This window comes from Schistocerca nitens, chromosome 1 (assembly GCF_023898315.1).
Source record: "Schistocerca nitens isolate TAMUIC-IGC-003100 chromosome 1, iqSchNite1.1, whole genome shotgun sequence".
NCBI lineage: Eukaryota > Metazoa > Arthropoda > Insecta > Orthoptera > Acrididae > Schistocerca > Schistocerca nitens.
In genome coordinates this window covers 1,080,937,320-1,080,949,870 of record NC_064614.1, presented here as the reverse complement: position 1 = coordinate 1,080,949,870, position 12,551 = coordinate 1,080,937,320, and the positions used below count along the sequence as shown (strand labels likewise).

Here is a 12,551-nt window from a genome sequence, read left to right as displayed (position 1 = left end):
AAATCAGAGATCACTTGCATAAAATATGGCGTGTCCCAGGGCTCGGTGTTGGGCCCCCTCCTGTTCTTGATCTATGTAAATGATATTAAATACTGTACTATAAATTCCAAAATTGTTCTGTATGCCGATGACATGTCCATTGTATGTAAAAAGGAATCATGTAATGAACTAGAGGCCGAGTGTAATAATGTGACAAAAGAAATTGTTCAGTGTTTTTAATGAAAGCCACTTAAATGTAAGCACCAGTAAAACATGTTTGATGGAGTTAAACAAAAGTAGTTTGAATAATGAAATTAAATTATACATAGGCAACGAATTGGTAAAGAAAGAGTCTAGTGTAAAATTCCTTGGCGTAACAATCCAAAGCAACCTGAAACGGGACACACATATGGACTCCCTAGCAACTAAGTTATCAAAAAATATATTTGCAATCAGTAGGCCTACTATTAGCAAGTTCTGTAGAGACACCGTAGTCCTAAAGACTGCATACCATGCTCTTTTCTCATCTCACTTGAACTATGGTATTGAAATTTGGGGGGCAACAACCAAAACTAATCTAGATAAGCTATTCATTGTTCAAAAAAGGGGTGTGAGAATAATCTGTGGAGCAAAATATAGGGAATATTGTTGCTACTCGTTTCCAAAAACAGAGGTGTTAACTGTTAAAAACACATAGTCTAAAAGCCATATTGCTTGAGAAAAGACTGCACCCAAACACTTATTCAGATTTCCACCAGTACAATACTAGAAATAAAGAAAGATTTTACATTGGCAGCCACAGAGCAGCACTTTACGAAAAGGGGCCTCAGTACGCAGGTATAAAATTAGCTAATGCACTGCCTAGTGCAGTCACGGCTCTTCCTACAGTTAAACTGAAACATCAGCTTAAGAAATTTTTAGTAAAACACCCTTTCTACACATTAGAAGAGTACCATACTTATATGAAGAACAACAAATGCTTTGTGAAATTATGTGAATAGAAATCAGTAAACATCTTATTGTAATTTTGTTGTAAATTAATGACATATTCAGAAGAATGTGCCTTGTGTATTGTACAAATAGGCTAACTTTAATCATTACCGTTTCTTTGTACATGTGCAGTGTACCATTCGATGTCGAATAAAGCTATTATTATTATTATTATTTTATTATTACACTGTGCGCCACATTACAGATCAATGTGTAATGACATTTAGGATTTCATACGTTCAACTCACGGGCTCCACCAACTAATAACCAGATTGTTAATTTCCAATGTTGGCCTACACCTTGGTCTACACTACAAATCAGTCTGTCAGTGTAGCCCACATTACAAAATCTCATGAAGGCGCAAAAGAAATATTAAGTTTTCTGTTCCCTTTCTCTTTGTGTAAATACTATGTCACATGCCACATTATCACGTTATGAGACGAAGCCAAAATTTGGCTTGGATACGTTAATTTGACCCCATATATCCACTTAGTGCTTGTGGAATGAGATTTCTGCAGATAACCAAACTCCACTGTATTGGTCGACGTTGCTACAGTAACTTCACAGAAAAGATGACAAAATGTTACAATACACTGAGCAAGTGAACAGTTAAAATCATCATACTTCATGTCTAACAGGGCTATAAAAATACTGAGGCCTGTGTCATAAGTGGAATGTATGTCAAGTATGACTCAGCCACTTGTAAGGCATAGATGTACAGATACAAGAAACCCTTTGCTGCATAGCGAAACTACCAAACTATACACAAATTTTAAACTAAAACAAAACATTGTTTGCAATACTAAGTGTAATGTCAATTCAGTGGCACTAACAGTTACTCTTCCTAAACAAACACTTCTTAAGACACCTGTTAGGGGCATCCCTGTTTAACCATCGCGCTCACAAAAATTGCGAACAGTTTCACATTGATATTATTGTACTGCAAACATGAACGTAAACGTACCTCTTGTGCGTTGACTTCACGTGATAGGACTGAGCTTCTTCATTGTAGAAAACAACGCCACAATCTTCACACGGAAACATCTTCTCAGGCTTCTTATCTGGATGGTCGGAAAGATGTTTGTCACGATTTATTTTAAGAGGAAACTGCATGCCACAATATGGGCAGAAGTGCTTAGCTGCACTTTCAGGATGTTTCCGGAACTTATGCTGAATGGCAATAGTGACATTTTCGAATTCTTGCCCGCACACATCACAAATTATTTCATCTGATTTTCCAGATGGCTTTGTCGCGCTAGCACGATTTGGAACTGGCTGTTTTGTTGTCTTTGCAGCTGGTTGTAGCTGCTTACAAGGACGGCCTCTGTTATCAATTTCTTTATTTGCGTGTTTCCTGGAAAGAAAGAAAAAAAATGATAGCACAAATTTATAATTTGTTAGCAAACGTGTAACATCGACGAACTTTACCGAAAATGTTCCTGCAGCTCTTCCTTTGTATCGAGCTTTGTATTACAAAGAACGCAAACATGTTTTTTAGCTTCAGACTGCTGGGACATAGCTATCGCTGGTAAAATACGTAATAGGCAATCACCATAAAATATATAGGGCACTCGTAAGGGAGGGCGTATTAAAAACTTTCCCTATTAGTTCGAAACACATTGATCGTCAAGCCATTTCATTATTATTATTATTGCTAAGAACTGACGCCTCAACATCAACAAGCCGCCCACACAAACTAAAACATCACATAAAACAAACAACCAGACGCCATTCTTTACATGCCAAACTCAGCTAACAGCTTGAACTTGGCGCTATCTACTGGCGAACTCCTAACATCAGAAGCAATCGATGAACTTCTTTGGTATAAGAAAGATATATTTTTTCAAATAACTACAAAAAACTGCACTTTCTCTTTCGTAGCTCATGTTTTGTTCGAATACAAATTTCGTGTTTCTAAATTACTACATAATGAGATATTGCTAAAATGTCTTGTTTCATTCCACAAATCCCAACGCACAGGGTAAAAATTTCGCACCATTCGAGCTGTGGAACACTTTAGGCTTGAGCTATGCTATTGCGTTCAATTCTCAGTTTCTAATTTCGTACACTACTGGTTCTGCTTTTATCGTTGTCTTTATTGTCTGCGCTGTTTTTCAGCCCTCATGTCTTCCTCTTCCATCCACGATCCACATTGTTGCAGTGTGGTACTTTGACAGTTGTCACGATCCTACGCGTCCAACACGGTGTGCTCAGCATGACAAACGACGACGTATAGAAGGACCGCCCCTGAGAAAGCCAAGGCAAAAGTAATGATCTATGGCTACACAGTATTCTGAGATGTTTTAAGAGACATAATCCGCACTGGCTGTAGAATTCCTTTTGTTAAATGTGTAAACTGGTTTCGCGTCACTTGGAAAATGCTTGCTCAGGTGTTAAAGATTATTTTTAACAAGGCATCGGCGAAATGTGACTGTCGTAGAGCTATTCACGTCAAGCGTGTCAAGCAGGAAGGTGGTTTAGCAGCAGCTACAAGGCAGTTCTGAAATGAAAATGCGACGTAACAGTTAACATCAAAACGTACAGATCGCATCCCGATTATTGGATCCTGCTTCTAGGTAGCTGTTTTGAATTATTTTTTCCTTGCACGAAATACATCATATCTCTGTAAATTTTGTTCCCTATGTAATGACCGAAACAGTAACATTCCTGTAGGCCTCGTGTAATCGTTTCGCATCCATTGGCCCACGAGTTGCCAACCCACTGGTGTCAGAACCATCCAAATCCCATCCAATCGCCTACAGATGTCTTAAAATGCTACAGTGCAACGACCATTGAACCGAAATTTCAGAAAGCCCCATCCCTGTCCCCATTGCAAACCAAACTGTCTGCATAAAAAAACTTATACTCCCACCCACCGCAAAATCTGTAACCAGTCTCAATTCACACACTTCCATAAATATAAAGCACAGCCACCAACCACGAAACTTAAACTTTTTTTCCCCGTCTGTCCCACTGGCAGAACCCTTCATCCCAACAACTCCTTCTGTACCACCATAATTGCTAAACACATTACCCATTCTATTTCCACTTGTATCGAGAACTACTAACCCTTTGAACCTGCGCATATCCTCCAACAAAAACCTTAAAAGCTCCATATTAATGTCCAAATCATCTAATCCCAAAACCACAGCCGCTTCCTTTTCAACTACATCAAAAATATAGTTTAAAACCTTTTTCCAGCCCTACTTCATCACCTAACAGACCATGATATGAAGACAGCACAATACTCTATTCCATAATATCTGTCTGTCAACTCCAGCAAAAACCTAATGTGGAAAAAACAGCAAATTGGCGCTCATAGGAAGAAGAACAACACCAAAAATGCAACAGGAGCGTAATATGTAAGAAACTGTCTACGCAACCTGCCACTGATGATGCCTTGCAGAAAATAAAGGCGAAACGCGTATGGCACTAAAATTGTGTTTTATTCAGTTGCTGTCAGACGGTACATAAGTGAAAATTATCAATATACCGTAGTAAAAACCATTTCATCCACATCCAGTCCGAACATGACATCCAAGCATTTATCCTTAATGAAACATTCCTACAACTACATTACACAATCAACATGTCATCCTAAACCCCACAGACATTCATGGGTAGCAACTGGACGCATCAGGGATATTCCTCTTACTCAACCTTTATTCAATTATCTCTCAGGACACCTAATCCTTACCATTTACTGGTACTTGAAGAATCTAACTGCAACCTGTGCCACCATCTACTGCTTTTTTTGTACCAAAACCCATATCCTAAGACTTCCTCGTCCACTTCAAACAGACCTTCTCCACTATTGGATTGCTGTCGATCTTAACATCAATAGCCACTACTGCCTCATCTGTTCAGTCCTGTCAGTTTATTAACACCCTACTAGATCCTACTAGATGATCAGGCTCCCTTACTCCAATAGACCAGTTCCATTACTCCAGTATATCCTTCCTAAATTCTAACCCCCCTCCCCCATTGTCACCCTTGTCCCACTTAATCTTGTTAGATGCATCACTTTTTATGTCCCTAATCAAATTGAAAGTGATCACCTCCCCATCCGCCTCCCAATTCCCTGCACCATACCTAAGACATAATACCCATAGCACAACACCTCCCCCATCCCCTCAAAAAAATCTTGCAAGATTCTTCTCATGCCAACTGAAATGGCTCCTGGGACTTCATTTATATACATATCAAAAATCACACAATAAACTGCGAGCCCCTGATGACACACTATTCACTGCACCCTTCCTTGAAGATACTTTGGCTCAAGCAGTATCCACCTATATTCCTACTAGGCCAATTAAACCCGATCAGCTCACTCTCCCCCATAAACTCTACTCCTATTAAGAGTATCCCATTGACAGTGTTAGATTATCCATTAGGTCTATTAAGCACTGGCATATTGGTCTCATTTCTTCTAGGGGCCAAATACGTTTGCACAAAAATTGTGCTCCACTAGCAATAACTTACTGTATTGAATGTAAAGTTAATGTGCAATGACTAGTACTTTCTGACTTTAGCTGGCATCATTTCACATAGCAGTACTAGTGTCCAAACTTTGTTGAACTGCCCATCAAAATACTACCAAACCTGGACCGGACCTATATCTGACCCCCATCGTGACAATATTATCGCCTATGGACAGACTGCTTCTTGTGCTGCTCTCTAAGACTGGCTGCATGGCGCTCATCTTGGTCGTGGTGAAAATCCACAACAATATGGTTTATCCAAACATGCTGATTTCACTAACAGCAACAGAAAGTGTGTGCTCATTTATCATCAGGAAGCTCTAACATACATTTTGAAACATTAATTTGTAGTTTATTTACAGTAGATCGTTTTCGAAGCTAATGAGCATGTACAGTATTCTCATTTGTTTAATGAAAGCTTTGAAGATTCTTAAATATGATATTAGAAATGTTCCCCTGTTTTCATTTTCGTTATTTGCAGCATTACAAAATATCTAGTGGTAGGTAAGATTAAAACATAACAATGTTTGCATATCAAAAACTGAAGAAAAGACTGTGATATAAACATCTATGAAACAAAACTACTGGTAGAATGTTGGTGCAAATATACTTTCAGAAGACAATACTGTTATCCACTAATACATCAAAAACAAAGATCAAGAGTTCTGTTCAAAGTAATAAAGATTTATTTAACCAGAAAGCCAGTTATATAACTTTCATTCTGTGAAAAATAATTCATTTTAGGAATTGAAAATGAAATCTGATGATATTTCATTCAGTTTATCATTACAACTGATAATTAACTATGTGATGCTAAGTTCTTTACAGTCTCTGTCAATGCCTTTGATGAGCATGAGTCCCTTACCCTATGGAAATATTTGTGTTACATACTGTAACCACATTATAATTGTGTATGGATACCTGAAAAGTAGAGATTCGAAGTACAAGGACTTTACTTAAGCCAAGGGATCTAAGTGGAGAGCAAGAAGGGGCACTTGCACTCTTTTGGAATATAGCCAGAATTTTCATATATTTCTTAAAATATTAAAATAAGTACTTCAAAATGATGATGAAGGAGCAAGACCAGTGCACCTCAAGGGGAATGCTTAGCTGGTGAGCAGTTTTGTGTAACGTGCTGCAAGTGCAGTACAAAAGCAAATTTTGTTCTCAAGTGTTGCTGTTAATTCAAGAAGTTTCTTCCTTCTCATGACAGCAACAGCAGAAGCTAAACAGTTCCATATATACTCTGTTGAAAAACAGAACTTTTCATAGTGTCATAGAAGAAAATAAGGGCAAAACCATGCCAACAATATTTTGTTTTCAAAATTTTGGCTGTATTTAGTGCCACAGTCACATTGTATTTCTCAAATGAGTTTGAGATTCAATTTATTCCACCATCAGTTGTACCCTAAGGAGATTATCAAGTGATTTGATTTTTCACTTTCTCCTAACATAAGTCATGACAAAATCATTCATGTTTGACTGGACAGATGTCAGTGTCCAATGGGCATAATATTTCAGCAAGTGACTATGTTGCCATCATCAGGGGCCCTAATGAACTGACAGCTTAGAGGCCACTGCGATACTATTTTGTCATTGTCAAGCAGTTTTAAAGTTGCTCAGCACATGTTGCAGATATGTGTGTTGTTCATAAATACAATACCAGAAAAAAAATTGTAAACCTGGAAAGACAACATCTATTTTGATCCGGTGACGGCATATGCTACCTGACAGTTAGCAGAGGTACTGATAATGGTTTCAACATTGTCCACCAGTAGTAGCATAGTGGCATAGCTACCAGAATGTGGTCAGTGTCTAACCTTTAATAGGGACAGCTCACAGTCAGAAGTCTCAGCGTTTTGCAATTGTGTGAATCAAGCAGGTCACAGGGATGCACTCGTGCTTCCTACAGCCAACAGAGTGAGTATGAAAGGGGTCAAATTATGGCCTTCTGAGTGGTGGGATGGTCTTTTCAGACAATTTCACAAGTCTTGGACATGTGAATGATGCTGGTATCAGTGGTCACGTGAACAGTCTTACACCTGTAGATGAGGTTCTAAACATCCATGCAGCATAGATGCCTGCCAGAACTGTCATATTGTAAGGGCATCAGTAGCAGATCCTGTAGCTTTGGCAGCACAAATTAAAGGGTTTATGACCACAGACATGTCAACATGAACCGTTGCAAACCATTTATTAACAATGGGACTATGATCATGCACACCTTTAGCTCGTCCTCCACTCATGCCACAGCGTCGACATGCATGCCTTGACTGGTGCTGTCAGAGGATCACACAGAAGATGTGCTGTGGGTCTTCAGTGATGAAGGCAGATTCTTCCTGCATGCAAGTGATGGTTGCGTGCATGTACGATGTAAACCCAATGAACACTGTCTCATAGAGTACATTCGTCCAAGACCCTGTGTCTTATAGTCTGGGGTGCAATAAACTACAACTCTCAGTCATCTTTGGTGTTTCTGGAGGAAACGCTTACCTGCATTTGGCATGTGCAGCATGTTGTTAGACCCATTCTTTTGCTCTTCTCTCATTGGAGAGGTGATGTGTTGCTCCAACAGGATAATGCCTGCCCACACACTTCCTGTGAAACTCAATGTGCTCTGCAATATGTGTGGCAATTTTTCTGGCCAGCAAGATCTTGAGACTTGTCTCCAATCGAGCACATCTGGGATATGATCGGACAAGAAGTGACTGGTATGTTCGTGATTGATTGGGTGCCAGTCTCAGCACCTGTGTTGCTGTCCATGGAGGACACACTACCTTCTAATATGGGTGTTTCAGCATGGATCAATACCTGGTACCTCAGAACCACTTGTGCTATTGATATGTAAATGTGATCATTTCATGTACCCCATATGCACTGTTGCAACAATAAATCTCGAATGAACTGGAAACTTCTAACGGGGTGTACTAATTTTTTTCTGGCAGTGTATTTGAGTCATTGATCCTCCAGTTTTAGTTCACACATTAAGATGATTCAAAATGCCTTGATAATATCTGCAGGTCAAAATAGATAGTGCAATACATTGAATATTATACCACAGACTGACATTGTTATTTCATAAATAAATATCTATGATCCCTCATATACTGGAAATTTATAAAATTTTTGGCAACTTACCAATGAAGGAAGAAAGTCTTGAATCAAATATCCGTTTGAAGCTTCCCATCAACAATGACAAATATTGTTCTATGATTTACAAAAATTTGCAGAATATTTAAATTGATGTAGTAACTGCTGCTGTTAGATTTTCTGTTTTAGCTGACAAAATGATGTACATAACAGGAATAGGTAACAAATTATAAAAGTATAATTTTTTGAGCTCATTACTGGAAGACTTTTGTGAACATACCATTGGGCTGATAAATTTACAATTAAGGTTCAAATTTCTGAATTTTAGGCAGACTGACTTAAACTTTGGGTGTGATATGTTGTTTCACTCTATGACACAGTGCATTTCACTCGATGTGTGCAGAAATTCTTTTTTCGTCAGAATTATGTCAGTTGGCTGAATACTGGGCTATCAACATAAAACGAAACTGGAGAAATGCAGGGGAATATCTGATAGTGAATAACAAGATGTAAATGCAGGTAGGCTACAATGAACAGCATAGTAAATGCGTTATCATAGCCATGATATACATAAAGGCAACTTCCACAGCAACTGTACAAATTTATATGCCTGATAATTCTGCAGATGATGAAGAGATTCAGATAACATATGATGAGATGAAAGAAATTCTTCAGCTTATTAACAATGATAAATATTTAATTGTGATTTGGGACTGGCATTTGACAGTGGAGAAAAAAGACAAGGGGGAACTATCGGAGGCTGTAAACTTAAGGAAAGAAATGAACAAGGAATATGCTGGTAGAATTTTGTACACAGTACAATTTAATCATTGCAAATACGTAGTTCAAGAACAATGAAAGAAGCTTGCATAAGTAGGAGAGACCTGGAGAAAATGAAAGGCTTCAGAGAGATGCAAAATAGTAGGAGAGAGATTTTGAAGCCAGATTTTAAACTGTAAAGGATTTTCATTGTTAGATGTGGGTTCTGACCATAATTTATTGGTGATGAACTGCAAAATAAAAAAAGGAGCTGATACCTGAATAATTGAAAAAAGAACCTGTTTAGGGCAGCTTCAAATCAAGCATCAGGCAATGATTGACTGAAATAGTGGAAAAGAATACAATAGTAAAACTAATGGGCAGATTTGTGAGATGAAATAGTTAAAACATCAGAGTATCAACAGGCAAGAATGCATGGCTCAATAGAAAACCTTGTATAACATACAAGATATTGAACTGAATCCACAAACATAAGACAATTTAAAAATGCAGCAAATGAATCTGGCAAAAGGGGATGTAGATACATAAAAATGAGATTGGAAAAAGTGGAAATTGCAAGTAGGTATGACCAGAGAAGAAAATCAGAGCTGTAGAAGCACAAATGACTATACGAAAGGTAGACATCACGTAGAGAAAATCAAAGACAGTTTTGAAGAAAAGCAGAACATTTGTACAAATATCAAGAACTCAAATGAGAAGTCAGTACTAATCAAGAAGGGAATGTAGAAATTGTTAATAATATATAGAAGTCTACTCACCATATAATTGAGATGTTGAGCTGCAGAGAGGCACAACAAACAGACTGTTAAACAAGTGAGCTTTTGGCCAAAAGGCCTTCTTTTAAAGTAGACAACACACACATATTTAGATAAGCACAACTTGCACACATGGGACTGCTGCCTCTGGCCATTGAGGCCAGACTGTAAGCAATGGCACATGATGGGAGAAACAATCTGGGTGGTGTGGATAAAGAGGAGGCTGAGGCAGGTATAGGAAGTGATAGCAGAGAAGGGATGGGGGATGAAAAGTGCTTACAGGGGGTAGTAGCGATAGTGTAGGGCAATTAGGTGGGGTTGGGAATTTAGACGGTTGGCAGCGGGTGGTGGGGGGGAGGGAAAGAGGGAGGGCGGGAGCGGAAAAGGAGAAAAGTAGGGAGACTGTGGGTGTATTACTGACACAGAGGGCTTTATATTGCTAGAGTGGGAGCAAGCAGGGATTAGCTACATCAACATATATACTCCTCTATCCACCAAGCAGTGTGTGGTGGAGGGTATAAATCGCACCAAAGTCATATTTCCCCCTCTCTGTTCCACTCGTAGATCGCGCGAGGGAAAAACGACTGGCTGAATGCCTCAGTATGAGCTCTAATTTCCCTTATCTTTGTATGGTGATCATTGCGTGATTTGCAAGTTGGTGGTAATAATATGTGCTCTACATCCTCAGTGAAGATCGTATTTCAGAATTTAGTGAGCAGCCCCTTCCGTTTAGCTTGCTGTCTATCTGCAAGGTGAAATACAGTGACTAACAAAGTTTGAGGCTAGAGGTGTTATGGGGATAGGGTATACTGGAGGGAGAGTTCCCATCTGCACAGTTCTGAAAAGCTGGTGTTGGTGGGAAGGATCCAGATAGCACAGGCTGTAAAGCAGTCACTGAAGTGAAGAATGTTGTGTTGGCCCTGCATTTAATGGGATAGGTAATGCTCATGACAGGACTGGAGTAGGTGATGATAGGAGGATGTATGGGACAGATCTTGCATCTAGGTCTATTACAGGGATGTGAGCCATTATGTGATAGAATGTGTTTCCTAATTATGCCGTTTAATGTGAAGTATTTCTAAAGATACAATCCAAGTCAAAGAAGGTAATTTATCACTGATTTTTGGGGAGTTTATTCTGTGGATGGGCCTATTTTACTAGTCTGTATCTTGGAATGTTTTCAATTTGCCTCTGATGTGAAACTTCTTGGCAGATTAAAACTTTGTGCCAGACTGGAATTCGAGCTTGGAGCCTTTGTCTTTCATGAGCAAGTGCTCTACCAACCGAGCTATCCAAGCACAACTCATGGCCCACCATTATATCTTTTCTTCCACCAGTACCTTGTCTCCTATCTTCCAAAGTTCACAGAAGTTCTACTGCATTCCTTGTGAGATTAGCACTTCTCGAAGAAAGGATACTGCAGAATCGTTATTTAGCCATTGCCTGGGTTGTTGTTTCCACAATGAATTTTCACACTGCAGCAGATTGTGCACTGATCTGAAACTTCTGGGCAAATTAGAAGTGTGTGCTGGACTGGGAGTTGATCTTGGGAACTTTGTCTCTAATGTTATCTCTTATACAAAATCCCCATATATTCATTTTAACAAGTAGCAAGTGACATATTGGTAGTTCAGAACTTTGATAAAAAGCATGTTGAAGATGAGCTATCCTTTCTCTCCCCTCTACATGATAATGTAACATTCAAAGTCAAACCTTCAATCTCTGTAATTAATTACATGAACAAATACTTTAAAATCTTGCTGAAATAGAGTGTGTTATGCCTCGATGAAATGTTTGATGAGATAAAAGAAATTATTCAGATAGTGAAGGGAGACGAAAATTTAATAGTCATGGGTGACTGAAATTCGATAGTAGGAAAAGGAAGAGAAGGAAATGTAGTAAGTGAATATGGATTGGGGGTAAGAAATGAAAGAGGAAACCACCTGGTAGAATTTTGCACAGAGCATAACTTAATCATAGCTAACACCTGGTTCAAGAATCATGAAAGAAGGTTGTATACATGGAAGAAGCCTGGAGGTACTAGAAGGTATCAAATAGATTATATAATGGTAAGACAGAGATTTAGGAACCAGGTTTTAAATTGTAAGACATTTCCAGGGGCAGATGTGGGACTCTGACCACAATGTATTGGTTATGAACTGTAGATTAAAACTGAATAAACTGCAAGAAGGTGGCAATTTAAGGAGATGGGGTCTGGATAAACTGACTAAGTTTCAGGAGGAGCATAAGGGAAAAATTGACAGGAATGGGGGAAAGAAATACAGTAGAAGAAGAATGGGTATCTTTGAGGGATGAAGTAGTGAAAGCAGCAGAGGATCAAGTAGGTAAAAAGACGAGGGCTAGTAGAAATCCTTGGGTAACAGAAGAAATATTGAATTTAATTGATGAAAGGAGAAAATACAAAAATGCAGTAAATGAAGCAGGCAAAATGGAATACAACCGTCTCAAAAATGAG

At 38.7% G+C, this 12,551-nt stretch overlaps 1 protein-coding gene across 1 annotated transcript in view; it reads right to left on the bottom strand.

The window, feature by feature from the left end:
• The window catches only part of LOC126198404 (PR domain zinc finger protein 5-like), a 50,523-nt gene extending 47,736 nt beyond the window's left edge, over window positions 1–2,787 (bottom strand). The window contains exons 1-2 of the mRNA XM_049934718.1: window positions 2,398–2,787; window positions 1,934–2,323 (exon numbers count right to left, since the gene is read on the bottom strand). Of these exons, the coding sequence (XP_049790675.1) occupies window positions 1,934–2,323; window positions 2,398–2,486 (479 nt within the window). The 5' untranslated portion in view covers window positions 2,487–2,787. The remainder of the gene's footprint in view (window positions 1–1,933; window positions 2,324–2,397) is intronic.
• Between the last annotated feature and the right edge of the window lie 9,764 nt (window positions 2,788–12,551).